The following is a 22,139-nucleotide window of genomic DNA, read 5'->3' as shown; positions in this document are numbered from 1 at the left end:
GTGCCAGGAAGAATGATCCAAGGTATTTGCTCCCTGAAAACACTCTAGCAGCAACTGAGGATGGCTCTTAAAATTGAGGCATTTTTCACTGAAAAGGCCTGGGAAGTGCCTACAGCAAAATCCCCTAAACTCCAGCTCTAAAGGCAGGTGGCTGCTGCCTATTTTTCTGAAAAGAGAACAGTGTGGACTAGGATGTTTTCACACTTTTTTTTGGGTATTTAACACAAGGAAGTCCCAAAAGCACAAGGATCATGGCACCAGGATCCTGCTTGTAACACATCTGGCAGCTCATTTTTCCCATTCTCCCCTCCTCTATATTACAGGCTCCTACTTTCTTGTCTTTTCAGAGGTCTTATAAGAAACCCTTTCTGAAGTCAGACTCAGCCCTCTTTTTGCCCTCTTTTTGTCCTCTTTTTGCCTGCTTTTTGGCCTCTTTGTGCTTTGGAGACAGGAGAAAGGAGATGATTTGCTCTGAGCTCAGCTCAGCCCTGTCCAACACACAGTTCAAGGTGGGTCCCAGTTATAACCTCTTATCAAAAACCAACAATCTGTTCCCTCAGTGTGAAGAAATCCCAGACCTCAGTTCTTCTAACCCAACACCAAACCCCATTGCTGTGGCTTTTCATTTCCCTGGGATTTTTTCCGACAGGGAAAGGCATCAACCATCAGCAGATGTTGCTGCCCTTTCATTCAGAAGGGTCTCTCAAGAATATAATTTCCTTTAATTGATTTGTAAATCCTAATTTCCACTCACAGCCAGGCAGACCCCAAGAAGCACAGGGTGAAATCCTGTGAGAGGACCTCAAAAGTTTCTCACTCACATGAGGGAAGGTGGGAGCAGCTCTTCCCAGCACTTAATTACATATCTAGGTCCAGCAAGAATTTTGCATTTATTGCAACAGTTCTTCTGAATATTCCAGCTGGTTTGGATAGCAATAGAGTGGGGATGAAGTGGTTTGGTTCCAGCAAGAATTTTGCATTTATTGCACAGTTCTTGCTGGAACCAAACCACTTCATCCCGACTCTGGTGCTATCCGAACCAGCTGGAATATTCATCCCAGGAATGAGCAGGAATATTTTTGGGTGATTTTATACCTGGCCAAGGCAAGAGGTATAAGTGAAGCATCTAAGGCTGTGGTCTGACCTAGCTAGAGAGGAGCCAGCTCTTCCTAAAGCATGGGGCTGTATTAATCCAAGAAAACACAAATTAAATCCTTCACAGAGCTCTGACAGCCAAACTGCCCCCGGCGCCTCTTACCTCAAGAATTTTCAGAATATTTGAGCAAAATGGGCATTTTAAATTGAAAGCTATGAACAATACTTTTTAATCTTACCTTTCCAGTCCAGCCTACCCCCTTCCAGATACAAAAATACACCAGGATCCAGGCAATTGCCAGGGTGATTGCCAGGGGCCATCGGATTTGCCCGGGCTTTTCCAAGCCGTCGGTCATTTGGTGCATGTTGCGTCTGCAAGGAGCCAACACAACATTTGGCAAAGGGTTCGGGAGGTGGGACGGGAAGGACAGCAAGGTGATCCTTGGGCATGCACGGGGAGGAGGGAGGGAAAGGCTGAGCTTACTCCCAGAACTCCACCACGGCACTTGTCATGTTGGTGGTGTTCGCTAGGGTGTAGTTGGAGAAGCAGCGGTCGGTGTTCCAGGGGTTCTCACAGTGTTTCCAAGGAAGGGTCTGCAGAGGGGAGAGCACCAAAAACCTGGGGTCAAACACTTCTTAAGCAAGGATTACCTCAGGTGTCTCTTTCTTTGCTAGAACTGACAGCTGAGTGCAGAACTAAAGCAGCTGGAGCTCTGCAGACATTGATCTCCCCGGGGTGAAAGTTATCTCAATTCCTATCAGTTGTGGGAGGCAGGTGTGGAAATATTCCCTCTTTTCCTTAAAATTGCAGCCCAAATGCTCTGGATTCAATGCACTCACCATGACGGTATGTTGAAACAGCACAAAGGACCTCCTGGAGGTCCTGGTATTTCTTGTTGCACAAGAGATAACAAAATCGGGATGGTTATTGATCAGAGAGTTTCATTTTCCCCTCAGGTCAGAGGATAATTGGAGAAAGATTAAATATCTATCTGTTATGTGCATGTTCTGCATGTGTCCATCCCATCTTTCAGAAGCTGTGAGGAGCAGAACCTGTTTCTCATGGTATCCATTAGAATGAGCCTCATTTAAATACCATTTATAATCTTTTTGATGGCAATTGTTGGGAAATCCTCTCACTGCACTGCTGTATCAGGGCACCGCATGTTTTATACACAAGGAGAAGAGGCTTCAAGGGAATTAGAAGTCAATATTCATTTAACACGGGCCACAAGAAACACTTCCAGACTCTGCCTGACCTTTCACATCAATACCAATTCTGAGGACAACAAAGCAGAAATGGTCATGTCACTCCCAGACAGTAATTAATGCAAATTTGGTCAAGGCAAAATCCTTTAAAGCCAAGAACAAGCAAGCATGAGCAAAATTTATAGAAGAGACAATTGAACAATGATGCATTAATTATATACAACTTATGTAAGAATGCTTCCTCAGATGGCCAAACCCCACAAATCAGACAGGACTTACTCAGCTGATGAATCACCCTTGAGGGGGGAAAAAAGGCAGCTAAAAATAAAGTAAACAGGAAAGAAAACAAAGCAAAAATAACAACAATGAATGGAAGTTCAGAGCTAATCAAATCAGGGACCTTCCATTCCATGGGGGTTTCTTTAATAAACCCCTCCATCATGAAGCCACATTGCAATGATACCATTTCCCAAAGAACTCATGCTTGTGTGGCTGCTACTGAAGAAACAAAATAATTAGTTGTACACTAGAATTGTTCCTGGGGGAGTGACTGACCTGTAAGTTCATTTTTCTGCTCTAAATTTCTTGTGGAGAAAAAAAAAAATTAATAGGGATTTTTACAAAATAAGGTTTTATTTTTCAGTAAGAATGGATCATCCTACAGATTTCTGTGCGTGCTGTGTTAACCTCACACATCTACACAGAGGCAGATTAGTGGTGTACCCATATTTTACTTGGCTTTACATCCAAGAAACAATTCCCCAGCCCCTCTGACACACACTTACAGTGGTAAAGGAATTATACAGGTAGTATATGGCCCAGGAAATAATCACAATGTAGTAAATATTTAGCCAAAAGGACAGGACTGCAGCAGCCAGCCCCACACCTGCAAGGAAAACAAAGAGAAATAAAACCAAGGGAACTTCCAAGTGAAGGGCAAACACATCACATGGGGCAGGCACCACTGGGAAATGTTGTAGGAGTGAGAATTTCAGCAGTGCCACTGCACAGAGGTGATTATTTGGGTGATGGCTCAGCCATCCATGAGCTCACTGCCAGGATTCAGTGGTGCAGTCCCACCTGCTGACAGTTCCTGGCACGTTTTACTCCCAGGAAAAGGAGCTAAACCAGCTCATTCTCGGGCAGAGCAGCCCCCAGGAGCTGGTGGCAGATGCACACACAGTGAGAATGTGCTCCAAGGCACTCAGGACACCATCACAGCGCCTGCTGGCAGCCAGACCAAAGGCATGCCAGGCTTCCACCACGAGGGTGTCTTCTGCTCCACGTGGACACTCCAGGGGTGTTCTCAACTACTCCATGACCCTGAGCTGGAGGAAGTGCTCACAATAATCAGGATAATTCAAAGCAAGGCTGTACCAACAGCAGCGACTCGAGCAAAGCCACTTCTCTGTGAGAGACAATTCCATCTCCCTGCGCTTTCCCAGCGCTAGATCTCCCAGAGCGAAATCCAATCTCAACAAACTCGCAGCTCACCCTGTGCTAATTGTCAGTCCTACTGGGTGAGGCAATTTGTGACACCACGTGCAGCTCTGCTGGGCCAGAACTCAGCTCAGGAGCTCGGCAGTGTCAAAGGATTTGGGATTAGAAGGGTGAAAATCATCATTTGGGAGGTCTGTGGGTCTGTGCAGAATCGAGATTAAAACCCCTGGGGTTCTGCCAATCAAACCTCAAACTTAAAGCATGGAGTGAGTTTTTCTTAAGGAATTCAGTATGAAATTGCCAAAAGTGTCCGGCTTTTGAATTTCAGTTTAAAAACCAATTGATGCCAATCTCTGTGAGCTCAGAAAAATTTACCAAAGTTTACCAAATTGCTGTGAACACATCCAAACCTGCTCAGACAACTACTGCTGGATATGCTATTTTTTGCTAGTCTTCATGCATTTCTACAGAAAACCACAAGAGTTGTTGAAGTTCAAAAATACATTTGTTACAATTCTAATGCCTAAATCTTGCTATTTTTAATGGAGAATAAAAAATATAGCCCAGCATGTTTCAAAATCATCAGAAAATCACTGTGTCCTCTCTAGAAAAATCATGGTTTAAATATAAATGAAAGGCACCAAGAAACATCCTTGCCCTGGCACTTTGGGAAACTTCTGCAATTTGGAACCAAATGAGAGAGAATTGGAATCCATACTGTACCTTTGAACATTGGAGCAAGCTTCCACACCCCAAGGCCTCCTATAGACGTGTACTGACCAAGGGAGCACTCCAAAAGGAACAGTGGCACTCCAGCAAAAATTAAAGTAAGGAAATAGGGAATCAAGAATGCACCTAAAAGGAAATTTTTAACAAGCCTGTTACAGTGGGGAAAAACACAAGTGAATTTCCAGTTTCCATCCCTGTTACGTATGAAAAGAAACCCACAGGGTTTTTTTTTCCTCTCAGATATAACTTTTCAAAAATGTTAGTGGAAATCACACGTGCACTTCTGAACCAGCACCTCCAGAGGTGAAAATAAAGGGAAAACCAGGACTCCCTATAGTTTAAATGTTTTCTGTGGAAGTAAAAAGCTGAAATCCAGAAGCCTGTGGGCTTTGCTGCCTTCACCTCTCATGGAGAGCACAAAGGCTTTAACCAGCCCTGGCTGCTTTCCAGCCTTTTATGGAGAGCTCAGAGTCAGCTACAAACCCCATGAAATCCTCTCAAAACTCAGCCCAAAAGAGAGGGATCTGCAGGGTGGGATGGAGGGCAACCTGCTTTAGTTCTGCTCTGACACTTTATGGTCTTTTAAGTGCCACTGACAGCTCGGAGTTAGGATAAACTTCAGGGCAGAGCTCAAAGCAGAGCCCCACACTCCAAAATGGCTCTGAACCTCCTGGAAAAGTGGAAAGCACTAAAACCCAAAAAATCAAACCAAAACAAAAACAAAAAAAAAAAACCCAAGCCAAAACAACAACAATAAAATTCCCAAAACAAAACAAAAACCAAACAACAAAAACAACAACAAAACAACAAAAAACCCTAGCTCCAAAACACCACGGCAAACAACCAAAACACCAAAAACCAAAAAAAACCCCCAAAAAAACCCCAAAACAAAACAAAAACCAAACCAAAGCAACAAAAAAACCCCCCAAAACAAAACAAAAAATACCCCCAAAAAACTAAACCAAAGCAGCAACAAAACCCCAAAAAAACAAAATCCCCCAAAAAACCCCCAAACCCCCCACGACAAAGAAACAGCCAAAAAACCAAAAAAATCTAACCAAACCAATGACAAAACCAAAAAATACAAAACAAAGTAAAAACAAAAAACCTCAAAAGACAGCACAGCAAGAAATCAAACAAAAAACCAAAACCCTAAACCAAAACACCACCAACAAAACCCAAAAGACCCAAACAAAATAAAAAACTCAGAAAACCCACCGAAAACACCCCAGCAAACAAACAAAAAGCCAAAACAACCAACCTCAACCTCACCAATAAACCAAACCAACCAACCAAAAAAAAAAAAACCAACCCAAAAAAATTCTCAAAAAAATCCTGCAACCCCACAGAAACCAATAAAAAATCCCCGAACAAAACCAACTAAATGTATGAAAAATCTGTCCAAACCAGGTTTTGATTTGCTGCTGATTTGCTGGTGACTCCTACCCCACAAACCCGCCCAACGTACCTCCACCATTCTTGCCGCACAGGTAGGGAAATCTCCACACATTCCCTAAGCCAATGGCATAACCTACACAGGACATAAGAAAGTCAAATTTCCCTTTCCAAGTGTCTCGGTCTGGAAGGTCCGTCTTCTTCTTCTGCACTTTTACTACCAAGGTTTTGGGCTTGTCGTTGGTGATGGAGGCGTCGACCTCGGTGGAGATCTGTCCGTCCGCCACTTTGGTGCCGTTGGTGGCCATGTCTCTGGGCTTGGCAGGCGAGGCTCTGGCGGCGGCGGGGCGGGAGATGTCAGCACCAGTCCACGTGGACAGCAGCTTTGCGGCTCGTGGCGATCCACCCGATGCACCAGGGAGCGACGGCGAGCGCAGGGCCGGCCCGCGGAGCCGCCGCGCGGAGCCTCAGCGCGCCCCGGAGCCACCTGCGCGACACCACGGGCACACTCAGACACACGGACACGGGGTGGTGGCGGGGCTGCCTCTGCTCTAGGGGATGGGGCTGCTCCCAGCAATCCCTACAAAACAAGCCCTAGGATCCACTGGTTGGAGCTTTTTGTTGGGAATTTAGCTGCTAGAGAATGGAAAATTACAAAGCTGTGGCTAATTCCAAGTCCAGCACCTGCTAGATAGTGTGTCCTTGGGCCTAGCTGTGGTAGGATAACAAACAGTGAAAGAGACACGAGAAAAGAGAGATGGAACCCCTAAGGAATGAAGAAGAGTTCATGGTATAGTTTAACCAATAGATTGCTTGGCTTACAGAATATTCATAAGCTTATTATTTGCTGTATAAGTGTCTGATGCTCTCTTCAATAAAGGGAATTTGCTTATCCCTCATATTGAGTGTCTGAGTCTCCCCTCACCGACAAATGGCTCATCCCCGACAAAGGCCCTTTTCTGCGACAGCTTTTCCCCATGGATCGCCCATGAGTTTACAGAAGAAAGAATTCAAAAGAAAACTAAGCCAAGTAATAGCAGTTGCCACCTCTAGTAATGGGAATACTGAATTTAGAATGTTCACAGCTAATCCAAAACAATCTCCAAGACCCATTTATTGATAGATCTATTTTATGATAGATCTTCTGTGAGTCTACAGAAAAAAGAATTTAAAAACAAACAAACCAAGGAATAGCGGCTGCCACCTTCAATAGAGGGAATACTGAATTTAGAATGTTCACTGTGGTGTTGCCAAAACAATCTCCAAGACCCATTTACATATTATTTCCGATGGATTGCTTATGAGTTTACAGAAAAAAAAAATTAACAAAAAAACAAACCAAGGAATAGCAGTTGCCATCTTTAATAGTGGGGTAATGCTGAATTTGGAATGTTCGTGGCTAATCCAAAACAATCTCCAAGACACATTTATTATATTTTTTTGCTATGGGTCGCCGATGAGTCTACAGAGAAAAGGATTAAGAAAAAAAAACCAAACCAAGGAATAGCAGTTGCCACCTTTAATAGTGGGTCAATAATGAATTTAGAACGTTCACTGTGGTGTTGCCATAACAATCTCCAAGACCCATTTGTTATATTTTTTCCTATGGATCATCCATGAGTGATCTACAGAAAAAAGAATTTACAATCTACTGAAAAAAGAATTTAAAAAAAAAATCCCAAGGAATAGCAGTTGCCATCTTTAATAGTAGGAATACTGAATTCAGAATGTTTACAACTAATCCAAAATAATCTCCAAGACCCATTTGTTATATTCTTTCCTATGGATTGCCCATGAGTGATCTACAGAAAAAAAAAATAAATTACAATCTACAGAAAAAACAATTAAAAATAAAAAACAACCAAAGGAATAGCAATTGCCACATTTAATAGTAGTTTAATACTGAATTTGGAATGTTCATGACTAATCCAAAATAACCTCCAAGACCCACAGATTGTATTTTGTCCCTATAGATCTTCTGTGAGTCTCCAGAAAAAAGAATTTAAAAACAAACAAACCAAGGAATAGCAGTTGCTACCTTTAATGGTAGGTTAATACTGAATTTGGAATGCTCATGACTAAGCCAAAACAATCTCCAAGACCCATTTATTATATTTTTTTCCATTATTATATTTTTTCCTCACCTATGAGTCTACAGGAAATAGAATTAAAAAAAAAAAAACCAAACAAACCAAGGAATAGCAGTCACTGCCTTTAATAGTAGGTCAACAGTAAATTTTAAAAGTTCACTGTTAATCCAAAACAATCTCCAAGACCCACAGATTGTATTTTGTCCCTATAGATCTTCTGTGAGTCTACAGAAAAAAGAATTTAAAAAACCCAAACCCCAAGGAATAACAGTGGCCACCTCTAATAGTGGATTAATAGTGAATTTAGAACGTTCACAATTAATCCAAAGTGATCTCTGAGACCCATTTATTATATTTTGTCCCTGTAGATCACTTACAAGTCTATAGAAAAAAGAATAATAAAAAAAAAAACAGGGAATAGCAGTTGCCATCTTTAATAGTGGATTAATAGTGAATTTAGAACATTCACAATTAATCCAAAACAATCACTGAGACCCACTGATTTTATTTCATCCCTATATATCTCTTGCAAGTCTACAGAAATAATTAAGAAAAGAAAAAAACAGATCAAGCATAGCTGCTGCCACCATTAATAGTGGATTTAGAGAGGTCACTATCAATACAAAACAATCTCCAACATCCACTTATTATACTTTGTCCCTATAAATCTCTTATGAGTTTACAGAAAAAATTAAAAAAAATAAATCAAGAAACAGCAGTTGCCACCCTTAATAGTGGATTAATAGTGTGTTTAGAACATTCAATATTAATCCAAAACAATCTCCAAAACCTACTGATTATAATTTTTCCTATAGATCTCCTAGCAGTCTACAGAAAGAATTAAAGAAAGTAATCAAGGAATAGCAGTTCCACCATTAATAGTGGATTTAGAGTGTTCACTATTAACCAAAACAATCTTCAAGACACACTTATTATATTTTTTTCTATAGATTTTCTATGAGTCTACAGAGAAAAGAATTAAAAAAAAAACCCCAAGAAATAGCAGTTGCCACCTTTTATTTTGGATTAATAAAGATTTTAGAACATTTACTATTAATCCAAAACAATCTCCAACACCTACTTCTTATACTTGTCCCTATTAATTTCTTATAGGTCTACAGAAAGAATTAAAAAAAAATTAAGAAGTATCACTTGCCACCTTGAATGGTAAATTAAACAGTAAATTTTAAAAGTTCTCTATTAATCCAAAACAACCTCCAATGTGCACTGATTACATTTTGTCCCTATAGATCACTAACAGATCTACAGAAAAAATGTAATAATTTCAACTAATAGCTGTTGCCATCTTAATAGTGGATTAAAACTGAATTTAGAATGTTCACTATTAACCAAAGCAATAGCAAATAAGACCCACTTATTATAATTTTTCCTATAGATCTCTTACAAGTCTGCAAAATTAATTTAAAAACAATTTCAACTAATAGCAGTTGCCATCTTTAATAATGGGTTATTAGTGAATTTAGAAAGTTCAGTATTAATCCAAAACAATCTCCAAGACCACTTATAATCCTTTTTCCCTATAGATTTCTTATAAGTCTACACTAAAAAGAATTCAAGAAATACCAACCAAGTGATAGAAGTTGCCATGTTTAATAGTGAATTAATGCTAAATTTAGAATGTTGGCCATTAACCAAAATAATCTCTCTGAGTATATTTTGTCCCTAGAGATTCTCTTAAGAATCTGCAGAAAGAATTATAAAAAGGTAAATCAAGAAACAGCAGTTGCCACCATTAACGGTGGATTTGTAGTGAAATTAGAAAGTTCTCTTATCTAAAACACCTTTCCCTGAAATGCTCCCAAAGGAATTAAATAAATCAGATAAAGCAATGGTACTTAATCCTGGGTAATGATGTCAAGTTTTACACGTGGTTTTAATTAGTGGTTTTAATTAGCTGTTAATGTAAGACAAATGTTTGACAGAGCTGAAATTGTCAGCACAGTGAGACGGCAGCCTGCAATGGCCACTCCTCATTTCTGCTCCCAACCATTTTAACCTTTTAAAACACCATTGCTGTTGCTAGGTACACTTCCAAAATCTAAATAAAACAATAATCAAGGAAGCAAATATGGATTATGAAAAATATGGATTATTAAAATACCAGGGGTATTTTGGTCAACTTTGAAGTGTTTGTGGCTCCTGCACGCTTCCACAGCTCGAAAAAACCTACTGAAATAAAGCTTTTCATGTCTTCTGTGACCCCTCCACAACCAATTTATTGTCTGTTTTCTCTTGATAACTCCTTTTTGCCAGCCCAGTGCTCAAACCAGAGGTGCAGCACATGAAACACTGGCCAGCGTGAAGAAAATTGTGTTGGCAACACTGGGCACGAGCTCAGGCAGAGATCAACAACAATTTTATTTACACATTTTTGGAAGGGAGGATTGAGGTTCCAACTGAAAGTTATGGTAAAAGAAACATTAAAAAAAATGTAAAGGCTGTGTTTTTCTTTGAATTGTCATTTCTGATCACTGCATGACTATAAAGCCATGTGCAACCATTAAAAGAAGTTTTTGGTTGGAAGCTGTAGAAAATCAGCTGTAGGTGTGGTTGGGGTGAGGAGAGAAAAAGGACAGTGTTTGTAACCTTCCTTCCTTCCTGCCTGTTCCACTTCAGGGTGGGCCTCAGAGAGGGAAAATCCATCTCTGCCTGCATCCTCACAAGCCCTGTGTGCAGATATCTCCTTTTTAAACCCATTTTTCCACATCCCACACCTGTCCAGTGTTCTGGACCCAACCCCACCATTCTCAGCATTCCAGAATAGGCATTTTCCAATGCAGGAGGAAATTGGGATCATGGTGGGATTCAGAGAGGGAAAATTCATCTCTGCCTGCATCCTCACAAGCCCTGTGTGCAGATATTTCCTTTTTAAACCCAATTTTCCACATCCCACACCTGTCCAGTGTCCTGGATCCAACCCCACCACTCTCAGCATTCCAGCAAAGGCATTTCTCGATGCAGGAGGAAATTGGGATCAGGATGGGATTTAGAGAGGGAAAATCCATCTCTGCCTGAACCTCACAAACCCTGTGTGCAGATATCTCCCAGTTTTCCACATCCCACGCCTGTCCAGTGTCCTGGACCCAACCCCACCACTCCCAGCTGTGGTCAGCATTCCAGGAAAGGCATTTCTCGATGCAGGAGGAAATTGGGATGATGGTGGTGGCAAAAGGGGGCTCCTCCTGGGAGAGCACCCCGAAAGTGGGAGCTGCCCTGTCTCTGCAGGGCCATGCGTGGGTGGCTGCACAGCTGCAGGTGCAGCCCCAGATGTGCAGTTTGGCAGCTCCATCTGCAGCTCAACAGCCAGAAGGGATTGTGGCTCCTTTCAGCCAACACAGCCTGGATGGAAAAAAACCCCACCAGGGTGTCCTGGGACTTTACAAAGAGTTCTGCACTAGATTAGATTTGTTTTGTTGCTGCAGTTTGTGTTTGGGTTGGGCTTTGCCATCAGCAGAGTTTCCAAGCACTGGGAGAGGCTGAATGTGTTGAGGATGAGTGGAAAAACCCAAACAAACATAAAATCTCCCTCCAATATCTACATGCACATCTCTGGTTTGGTTCATCATGAGGAAGAAATTCCTGCTCCCAGGAATCTGGCCTGAGTCAGAATGGAGCAACAAGAACAGGAGGGACAGGGATTGGAGGGACAGGGATTGAGAGGGACAGGGATTGCAGGAACAGGGATTGAGAGGGACAGGGATTGAGAGGGACAGGGATTGAGAGGGACAGGGATTGCAGGAACAGCAATTGAGAGGGACAAGGATTGGAGGAACAGGGATTGAGAGGACAGAGATTGAGAGGGACAGGGATTGAGAGGAACAGGGATTGAGGGGACAGGGATTGAAGGAACAGGGATTGAGAGGGACAGGGATTGATGGGACAGGGATTGAGAGGGACAGGGTGAGAGGAACAGGGATTGAGAGGACAGGGATTGCAGGAACAGGGATTGCACAAGCAGGGATTGAAAAGAACAGGGATTGCAGGAACAGGGTGAGAGGAACAGGGACTGAGCCCCTCAGATCTCAGAACAGGTCCCACAGGTGAGTGCTGGGCATGGAGCCTGTCCTGCTGCCCCAGCCCTCCCAGGCTCTGCTGGGCTTTACAGCCTCTGCTGAGTGCACAGAGAAACTCAGCCCAGTGCAGGACTCTGTGACAAAGACAAACCAGAGGGTTAGTTAGGAAATCTTCATGAATAAAGAAGGAACCTCCTGGAGGAAGGAGCCCAGACCTGTTTCAGCACTTCCCAAGGCAGCCCAGCACATTTGTGTCAAGGGTGATGTATGCCTGGCAGGCAGCCTGGGGCTTTTTATGTTAAAATACATTGAAAACAGTGCTTCAAAAAATCACCTGGGGATGTGCTGCACTTTATGCCACAACACAACCACTGCACACACCACAGGTATCCCAAACCTTGGCAACAGCAAACCCAGAGCTTCAGAAGAGGTTCCTTTTAGAGGATGCAGGTGGGGGTTGAGCAGTTTGCTGCCCCACCACAGCTGGTGCCATCCTTCCAGCTGTTACTGGCACTGGCTCATGCATGGACATTTGTGCATTTATGGGCACACAGCACGTCAGCTTCAAACAATGAACAAATACTCCAATTCCAGTTTGGAAATTAGAGGTTTTTCCAAACTATGAAAAGTAACTTTTCCCAAGCCTAAGAATTAATGGTAATAAATTACAACAGCAGAAGTGGAGTCTAACCTGCAATCCACGCTCTCCATACACTGCAGTGCTTTATGACTTACAGAAACCTGGAAGAACTGGCAGTGCAGCACAAAGACCCTGGGTACACGCTCTCTAATCACATTAGGCACTATCCCACAGCACTGGGATTTAAATTTCAAATTGCTCTGACATGGAATGGGTCAGAAAGACACTTATGTAAACTCCATGGGCTGGCCTGGGCAGGAGGAAATACAAACTGCAGCTGTCAGGCAGCAGAGCAGGTACAGCACCCGCTGCCTTTGTGGGGAAGAGATGGAGAAATCCCTCAAACAACTCTGCCTTTGCTGCCCCATCCCTTCGGGCCAGCCCTGAGTGCTGAAGATTCAATGCAAGATGTTTTCAATTCCCATCTGTATGGCAGATTACCTTTGTCAAGTGAGCAGTTTGCCTTATCTCTCTGTCTGAGTGACCACAATCACACCTCCCTGGGCAGGGGACATTGCTGATAACAGCTATTGAATGTCCCTGCATGGCTGATAAGAACTGCAGCATCCCATTGGGAGATGGGAGCCCAGAGGGAGGAGCCAAGCATTGCTGCCCAGATATAATCCAGGGGGAGGAGCCAAGCATTGCTACCCAGATATAACCCAGGGGGAGGAGCCAGCATTGCTGCCCAGATATAATCCAGAGGTTCTGAGACACCAGCACGGCTTCTCCACTGGATTCCCCAGAGGAACAGCAGCTGCCTCTTCTCCCACTGGATCTTCAGAGGAAGAATCCATCCTTCTCTACAGATCCCAGCTCCAACAGAACCACCCCTGACACTGCAGGAGGGCTGAGCCACAATTCCAATGGGGCTGCCGCCAACAGCCTGACCCACAGGGTGTCAGGTTGGGTTCTGACTCTGTCAGTGTTGTTCTAGCGTACTGCATTGTTCATTTTATCCTTTTATTTTTTTCCATTCCCTATTAAAGAACTGTTATTTCCTGCTCCCATATTTTTGCCTCAGAACCCCTTAATTTAAAATTTACAGCAATTGGGAGGGGTGGGGAGGGTTTACATTTTCCATTTCAGGGGAGGCTCCTGCCTTCCTTAGCAGACTCCTGGCTTTCCAAACCAAGACAGCTAGGAAGGGCACAGCAGCTTCCCACCACATTCCTCAGGGCACAAAGGAGCCTCCTTGACTTCAGTTACTAGGGCTGCTGAGCCAAGGGCTGCAAGGATCTGCAGCAGGATCCCAGCTGGGCAGGAATGGCCTGGGGCAGAGCCAAGCTCACATAGCAGCCCAGGGCATGGGCACTGCCAGGGAAACTGCCACAAAGGCAGGGCCACTGCACAAAGGCAGTTTTCTCTCTCCTGGGCTGCACAGAAGTGGATTGGAGGAGTTTAGCTCATGAAAGTGAACAGCAATATTGCTGTCATCTCTCACAGGTTCTCTTGCTTGTGGCAGCAAAAGGCAGAGAAATCTCTGTTTGTGCATGACCAAAACCAACAAAATCTCTATCTATTTGTGCACAACCAAAACCAACAAAATCTCTATTTGAGCACGACCAAAACCAACAAATTCTCTATTTGAGCACAACCAAAACCAACAAAATCTCTATCTATTTTTGCACGACCAAAACCAACAAAATCTCTATCTATTTGTGCATGGCCAGCTGTGCAAACATTTCTGCTCAGGATGGGGCCAGGAATGTGGGCAGTGGAAGGAAATGCATCAGATGCACTCTGCAGACTGTGGTGCCCAAAGTAGGATGTGAAAACTGATTTTTCACATGTCTATATGAATGTTAGCATTGAGAAAAGCAGAATTGTCCATTTTGGGTGCCTGAGACTTCTGAAGAGCAGGGATCCAGCACTGCTGGAAATCCCAGCTCACTGGTTTCAAACTCACCTGCAAAACATCACCTCACCAAACCCCAAAGAGTACAAATTTGTGAAATAACGAGAACTGCAGAGTTAAACCTGGGAAAACCTTCTCTTTTCTGGCGCAGCTTTTAAATCCAGCTGTGCTGACAGAAAAGGCACCAGAACCTCAAAATCAGATCCCTGTGCACATGTGGGCCCCAAGCCCTGCAGAAAGAAGCCCAACAGGGCAGGGCAGGGCTGGGCTCAAGGGAGGGCTCAGTGCACAGGCAAAAATGCTGCAGACTGGTGGCCAAATATTCATCAGGAGAAGGCACCAGCATGGTTAAAGAGCAGAAAAAGCTCTTCTCAATTAATTCTCCACTGATCCAAACCCCAACAGTTCCAAGGCAGCTTTGCCCTTCTCCACCCAGGACACACTAAAGCAGGAAAGGCTCCAATCTGAGGCAGGTGTCACAGCCCAGAAAGGAGGTATTGGAACAACTTGGACAAGTTCTGCCATTCCAATATCTGCCATTCCAATTCTAATCTGTTCTACTGCCTGCTGCTCCTGCAAGCTCAGGTTCCAGGTTAATTTACTGTTTCAGTTATTGCATGTGATCATGCAAGTCTACACCTAGTCCAAGCTGGATGGTAGAGAAAATATCCAGAAAATGTTTTCATTTAAATTTTGCATGGATGTGGAAAATCCACTCCCATCTGAGTCCAGTTTCTTGGTGCAATGTGATGCTCCAAAGAGCAGCACAAGAAGGACAAAGGGGAGGATGTGGCTGAGTTAAAGCCTGGCAGAGGGGAGCCCAGGTTCAGGTTTCAGACACTGCCACCTCCTCTGATCTTTGCAGCTGAGGAGGAGCTCAATGAGATCCCATCTCCCCAGGCTGATGGGCTGTGCTCCCTGCCCAGCCTGGTCCCTGAATCCCCCAAAGAGCATCTTCACCTGGTCCTGAATCCCCCAAAGAGCATCTTCACCTGGTCCTGAATCCCCCAAAGGGCATCTGCACCTGATCCTGAATCCCCCAAAGAGCATCTCCAGCAGCAGCCAGAGGAGCCAAAGGGAGCCCCAGATGGGAGGAAGGGGCCACTTTGGGGTCAGGGTGGAAGGCAGATCCAGCTGTGGGGCAGATCCAGCTGTGGGGCAGATCCAGCTGTGGGGCTGCCAGAGCCAGCTCTGAGGGGACAATTCCTGAGGCAATTCCTGCTGTGGCAGCCTCAGGCCAGAGGAGCCAGGCAGGAGGGAAGTTGAGACTTTGAGCTTTTCCAAAGAAGGAGCCACTGGAGTGGAGAACCAGAGCTGGGGTCAAACCATGGGTGAGACAAAGCTGGGAAGGAGCAGCAGAAGATGCCAATGGATTTCCCTCTGTCCCTCTGTCCAAGACAGGAAGGTGTTGGGAGTTGACAGAACTGTCATGGAATCAGTGAGGCTGGAAAAGCCCTGGGAGATCCTCACACCCACCCCTGACCAACCCAGCCCTGCCAAGCCCACCGTGCACCTCTGTCCCCACATCTGCACATCCCTTAAATCCCTTCAGGGATGGTGGCTCAGACTCTTCCCTGGGCAGCCTCTGCCAGTGCAGGACAACTTTTTAATTATGAAATTTTCCCAAATCTCCAATCTGAATCTGCCCTGGGGCAACTTGAGGCCATTTTTCCTTCTTCTGTCCCTGTTCCTGGGTATGCAGAGCCAGACCCCCCCTGGCTGTCCCCTCCTGTCAGGAGCTGTGCAGAGCCACAAGGTCCCCCTGAGCCTCCTTTTCTCCATGTTCAGCCCCTTCCCAGCTCCCTCAGCCCCTTCCCAGCTCCATTCCCTGCCCTGGGCCCCTCCAGCCCCTCCAGGTCCCTCTTGTGAGGGGCCCCAAAGTGACCCCAGGGTTTGGGGTGGTGTCCCCCCATTGCCCAGCTCAGGGGACAATCCCTGCCCTGCTCCTGTGGCCTCACCATTGCTGACCCAGCCCAGGTGCCCTTGGCCTCCTGCACATCTGGGCACAGCTGGGTTCATGTCCAGCCACTGTCCCCAGCACCTCCAGGTCCCTCCCTGCCAGACAATTTCCCTTCAGGCTCTAAGACAGTCCATGAAAGCTCCTCTGCTTTCGCCCCTAAGGAAACAAATTTCCTCTCTAGCCACACAGCAGAGGCTGCATGTGAGGCAAAGAAAGAAAATAGTTTCCTAAAAATAGCCCCTCTTTGCCTCTCCTTAAATTTAGGGTAGCAGTCTTCCTACAGCACTTGTCTGGCTCTCATGGGATGCACAAATTGCCACAGGAATCCAAAGAAATCACAAGGATATTATATTTAACTGTGCCTTGGAAACAGGCCCACCACCCCCAGGAAGGAAAAGCTTTGTCTTCCAATCTTCACATGCAAGGAGAAAATAAAGATAAAACCCAAAAGCCAGAAAACATCACCAGAACTGTCCAAATTTCTGTGGCGTGCAGAGATTCCTGAGGAGGCATCTGTGGAACTGAGAGCCCAAAGAACAGGTATTTACTTCCCAAGTCCAGTTCAGTGATGAGATTTATCATTTTCTGTAGCTCTCCTGGTACAAAATTCCCTCTTAATATAAAGATACAAAGGTCTAACCTGCAGAGAGAGCTTGTCTCTTACACAGTGCTGCTAGCAAGGACACATCCCGGTTACATCCTTAAATAAATATTAATCACTTAATCCTCAAAAAAACCCCCAAAGTTTCATATTTCTAAAGAATTTACTAGCAAATGTGTAGTTGTGCAATTATAAATGATTCTGTAATCAGTCTGGGAAAAAACCCCACTGTAAAATTAAAGGAAAAAAACCACACTAAAATTAAAGAAAAAAAGAAACAAAGGCGAAATGCAAGATGCAAAATCATGGGAAGTGCTGGCCACATAGCCCATAGCAAGGTTATTTCTGAATGACAATGGATTTTGTCCTTTTGCTTAACATCAGGGTCAGGATGCAGCAAAACACACTTAAAGCACAAGTGCAAAATTATCTTGACAATCCTGGGAGTCTGCACGAGGCCAATTGCAAAATCTACAATATTTTCCTGCAAGCATGGAGTGATACGTAAGATTTGTTGCAAGATTTTTGTTTAAAATAGATGATAGATGCTGGAAGGAGAAGCTTTTTCCACTCATCGTGGAATTAAATCAAAACTAACTGATAACCAGTCCCTCACAAAGATTTTACAGTGATCAACACCAATTCCTAATCCCTGCCAGAAGTTCTAACAAGGCTGGGGGTGCTCACAAACTATTTTGAGAGTATTTCTCCTCAGCCCACATTAGCACCATCTGCTCCTACTACTTCATATTTACACACCACAACATTTTGGGCCCAATTTCAGAGAGATTTCGAGCAATTTACAACAGAACCAAATGGCTCTGGAGTACCTGCCTGCTTTGGTGATTCCCACCTTCTGGAATGGTGTTTCCTTTGCTGTTTGCACTGTTGTCTTTGTCACAATTTCTATTTTTAACTTCTAGACTGATTAAATATAATAAAGAAATAGAAATAAATGTAATGAAAGTTAGTTAGTATAATGAAATAGAATAATCACCATCTACTGCAACCACAGATTCACTTCTAGCTCCCACACAGTAAATAGGATGTGCTTTAGGAAAGCAGGGACAACATTCCCATATTTATCTGGACTTCTGGTTGTACTCCCATCCTTCTGGAGTTTAATGGAGCAGGGTGATAATACAAGTTACTACCGCATAAAATGGGTTTGCTTATTGTTCTTTACGTAGATTGGGTCATCCTTTAGCCCTAGCTGGTGTTAATTGTTGTTGTGCAGACCCCAAGGCCTTCCCTGAGAGCCCACAGGTAGAAAATGCAACACAGAGAGGCTCAAAAAGGGACAAAATGGGTGCCCAGAAAATGCAATATCTGGGGATCAGGGAGAGGCTCAAAAAGAGACAAAACTGGTGCCTAGAAAATGCAACACCTGGGATGGAGAGCCTCAAAAAAAGGACACAAGTGGCGCCAGTCATCATTGGGGTCGATGCTCCAACAGGTTCCATTATCCCTCTGCTGACACCCAGGAAACCACCCAACATTGCTTGTCTATCCTGGCCACAGAAACAAAGCCGAATTTAGTGGGAAAATGGATTTACTGCCCTGTGCTGAACTGCAGAAATTAAAGATTCTCACCCATTAAAGATTCTCACCCACACCACAAGTACCACCAGTCACAAGATTTGCTTCCCTTCTCCCATCCCCTTGCCCGGGAGGAGACGAGGGTGCTGAGGAGCCCACCCAGCCCTTTCTCCTGCTGCTCTGCCCCTCTTTTTTTGTCCTTTATGGAGTTTGTGCTGGGGGGAGCTGCAGTGGGCAGGAGCTGGGCAGTGCTGACTTCCTGCCTTGGGGGCCTTGAGCTCCTGGGCCCAGGGAGCTGCACAAAGCCCGTCCTTGGAGACACACCAATGCAGGAAGCCAGCCCAGAAAAAGGGAGCAGCAAGTGCTCAGAAAGGCAAAGCAATTTGCCCAAGCAGGAGGCTGGAGCAGAATTTAGAGCAGAGTTTCTTTGCGTGCCAGTGCAATCCCTTAACCTTCAATAATAACGCGGCTACACTCTCCTCACGGCCTCTTTTCATCTCCAGCATGTACAAATGGCTAAATATGAAAGACTTTTTGCCTCCTGGAAGCAAATAAAGGTAAATAAAAGCACATAAAAGCTCCAGCAAGGATCACAGTCTCTGGGGAAAAAAAAATAAAAATCTCACTGTAACTAATTGGGGGTTGTGGTGTTTGTGAGCTCCCCAGGATGAAGTGAGAGATGAGAATCTGACTCCAAGTTCTCAGAAAGCTGATTTATTGTAATATGATATTATACTGTATTGTATTATATTATATTATATTATATTATATTATATTATATTATATTATATTATATTATATTATATTATATTATATTATATTATATTATATCATATTATATTATGTCATGTCATATCATACCATATTATTTATGTTATATTATTTATATGATACTAAAACCATACTAAAGAGAAAGGATACAGACAGAAGGCTTAACAACAATGATAATGAAAAACTCCTGACTGACTCAGAGAGTCCCACACAACTGATGGTGATTGGTTATTAACTAAAAACAATTCACATATTTGGATAAACTATCTCCAGACCACATTCTAGAGCAACAAAACATGGAGAAGCTGAGGCTTCTCACCTTCCCAGGAGAAGAAATCCTGGCCGAGGGATTTTTCAGAAAATGTGACAGTGACAGGGGTGGTGTTTGTTATTTAATTTTTACCAGTCTCTAAGCTCTGTGCCATTTCTCCTCCCAAAGAAGAGAATGCCCTGGTGTGCCAGAGCCAAATTTGCTGGCAGGAGGGAAAAGTGTTGGAGAAGGTGGTGCTGCTTCCCTGCATCTGCTCTGCCAGTGCCTAAACCTGCCAGAGCCAGCCCTGGGCACTTTGCAGTGATGTTGGAACCCAGGACATTCCTCTGGCTGCCCTGGGTGATTCCAGACCCTGGCAGGGGGCTCAGAGACCTTGGCACGGAGTTAAAATCACCCGTGCCTTTGATTTTAGCCCATGGAAACAATTACCAACTTTGTGTGAGGATTTACAAGCCACAAGAGTTTGAGTAGAATGATAGCGAATTTGTCACAAGGTGAAAAAGTAGAATTTTGGGGATTTAGAATGGGGGTTCAAGAGGCAAGATGGAGGAATCTGGGTATGTCCTGTTCTTGTTCTTGTTCTTGTTCTTGTTCTTGTTCTTGTTCTTGTTCTTGTTCTTCTTGTTCTTGTTCTTGTTCTTCTTCTTCTTCTTCTTCTTCTTCTTCTTCTTCTTCTTCTTCTTCTTCTTCTTCTTCTTCTTCTTCTTCTTCTTCTTCTTCTTCTTCTCCTTTTCCTCCATCTTCTGGATTGGTTTAGAGCAGAGACAGACTGTCTGACATAGGTGATAGGTATTGGAAAATTATTGTAAATAAAGTACAATTAGTTCTTAGCATTAAATGTTAACACCACCCCAAGGGTGGTCAGTGTGCCACAGACTGACCTGCTGGACAGATCTCAGCAGGTCAGAGAAAGAAAGGAATGGATAAGAGAAAATAAACCTTGAAAAACAGAACTGACGAATCTTGACTTCTTCTTTGGTTGTGGGGCTGGGAAAAAAGAGATTTTCTGACACCTCAGGAGTCCACACAGGCACAGAACACCAACAGCACCAGGGCTCAGCAGTGGCTTTGGAAGCCTGTGAGAACCAACACACTGCCCAAATTATTTGGAGGTGCCACATCCCCAAAGTAAAACATTTCCTTTGATGAAAACATGATGTGAAAACAGGACATCCAACACTCTGCCTGCCTTCTGTATGAGCTGCTCGGGCTCCCAGGGTTTTGGCTGCCTGAATTTCTAATATTTAAAGGAAACACTGACTATTGATCAGCAGCCTGTGAATGGCTCCTGCTTTGTGTCAGTCCCACACCACACAGAGCCCAATGTTGATGGGGGGGCAGCAGCCAAGGCAACACTGAATTGTTTCACCAAGATTCCAAGGCCAAAATCCACAGAATCTGACCCAAATCTGACTCAGATTTTCACCAAATGCTTGGTGTTCCTCAGCCTCTGATTTCTCACATGGCTCCCAGTTTCCAACGAGGCCAAATTTAGACCAGATACTATCTTAAAATGGATCTCTAAATTGAAAAGGCTCATGATGCTTGAAAAGGGGCACCTTCACCATCGTGGGGGTGAGGTGGAGAGAGAGAAATAAAGTTTTAACAATGTTTAAAATTCTCCTCATTAGATTTAAAAATATTACCCAAGTTTCCCTTTCATGCTTAAGAATGAAGCCACAAGGAGAAGAAAAATAATTTCTGTAGAGCGATGCTGAAGAAAAATTAGAGCTTTGAAGATCACTTCAAACTCAAGTAGAGCTTCAAAATCATTGATAAAACCAACAGAATTTGGGCCACAAAAATACAACATTTTTGTTCTGGCTGTTATCCCTTGTGATTCTCCTGCCACCTCCAGTGAGCGCTTCGGATTTTGGGGATATTTGAGTTTCTCTTAAACTTGAAAACACTGCCTAAAAGTGCCAGGGCCGAGTTATTGTTCAGGGGATGACATCTTGGCACATCTGAGATCAGATTTTGTCTGTGTGACTGGGCAAGTCACTTTGGGTGACATCCAGAGGGGAAAGCTGTCTGCAGCTCCCAGAGCCACCCACCAGGCAGGATCCACAGAGCTCCAGCATCACAGAGAGGGCTGGGAATACATTCTGACAAACAGAGCTAAATTATTCCTCTTTTTTAGAGGCTGTGCTGTGCCACCTTTGTGCAAGTCGAGCTTCTTTCAGTGTCTATCATTTTGTTGGAATTTTTTTTTTTAATTTTATTGGAATTTATTTTTATTTTATTTTTCCCCCCCAACTCCCACAAAACTCCTTGTCCAATTTTAGCCCAGCTCAAGGCCTGCACTTCCCCAAGCCTGGAAGAAAAGAGGCAGCTCTGGCAGATGCTGTTTCCTGGTTTACAAAGCCTCTCAACTGGCAACAGCAGCTGCCAGCACTGCTCATCCAAAGGATTCTAATTTTGGGGCTTCCTCTACGTGTTTTAGCTCGTGGCTTCTTTGAAACAGCCCCTGTTTTCTGAATAAGAAAAGCCTTCACATTTGTGATTCT

General features: G+C 43.9%; 1 protein-coding gene across 2 annotated transcripts in view; it reads right to left on the bottom strand.

Annotated features, from left to right (window-relative positions):
- The window catches only part of SLC6A1 (solute carrier family 6 member 1), a 72,077-nt gene that overhangs the window by 16,445 nt on the left and 33,493 nt on the right, over positions 1-22,139 (bottom strand). For both annotated transcript variants that reach the window (XM_074550124.1, XM_074550125.1), the window contains exons 2-6: positions 5,942-6,355; positions 4,468-4,599; positions 3,090-3,190; positions 1,580-1,689; positions 1,335-1,467 (exon numbers count right to left, since the gene is read on the bottom strand). In XM_074550124.1, coding sequence (XP_074406225.1) covers positions 1,335-1,467; positions 1,580-1,689; positions 3,090-3,190; positions 4,468-4,599; positions 5,942-6,176 — 711 coding nt within the window. In that variant the 5' untranslated portion in view covers positions 6,177-6,355. The remainder of the gene's footprint in view (positions 1-1,334; positions 1,468-1,579; positions 1,690-3,089; positions 3,191-4,467; positions 4,600-5,941; positions 6,356-22,139) is intronic.

This window comes from Zonotrichia albicollis, chromosome 12 (genome assembly GCF_047830755.1).
Source record: "Zonotrichia albicollis isolate bZonAlb1 chromosome 12, bZonAlb1.hap1, whole genome shotgun sequence".
In the NCBI taxonomy this organism is placed as follows: Eukaryota; Metazoa; Chordata; class Aves; order Passeriformes; family Passerellidae; genus Zonotrichia; species Zonotrichia albicollis.
Note: the sequence above shows the minus strand (reverse complement) of the source record. Positions and strands in the feature narration are given on the sequence as shown.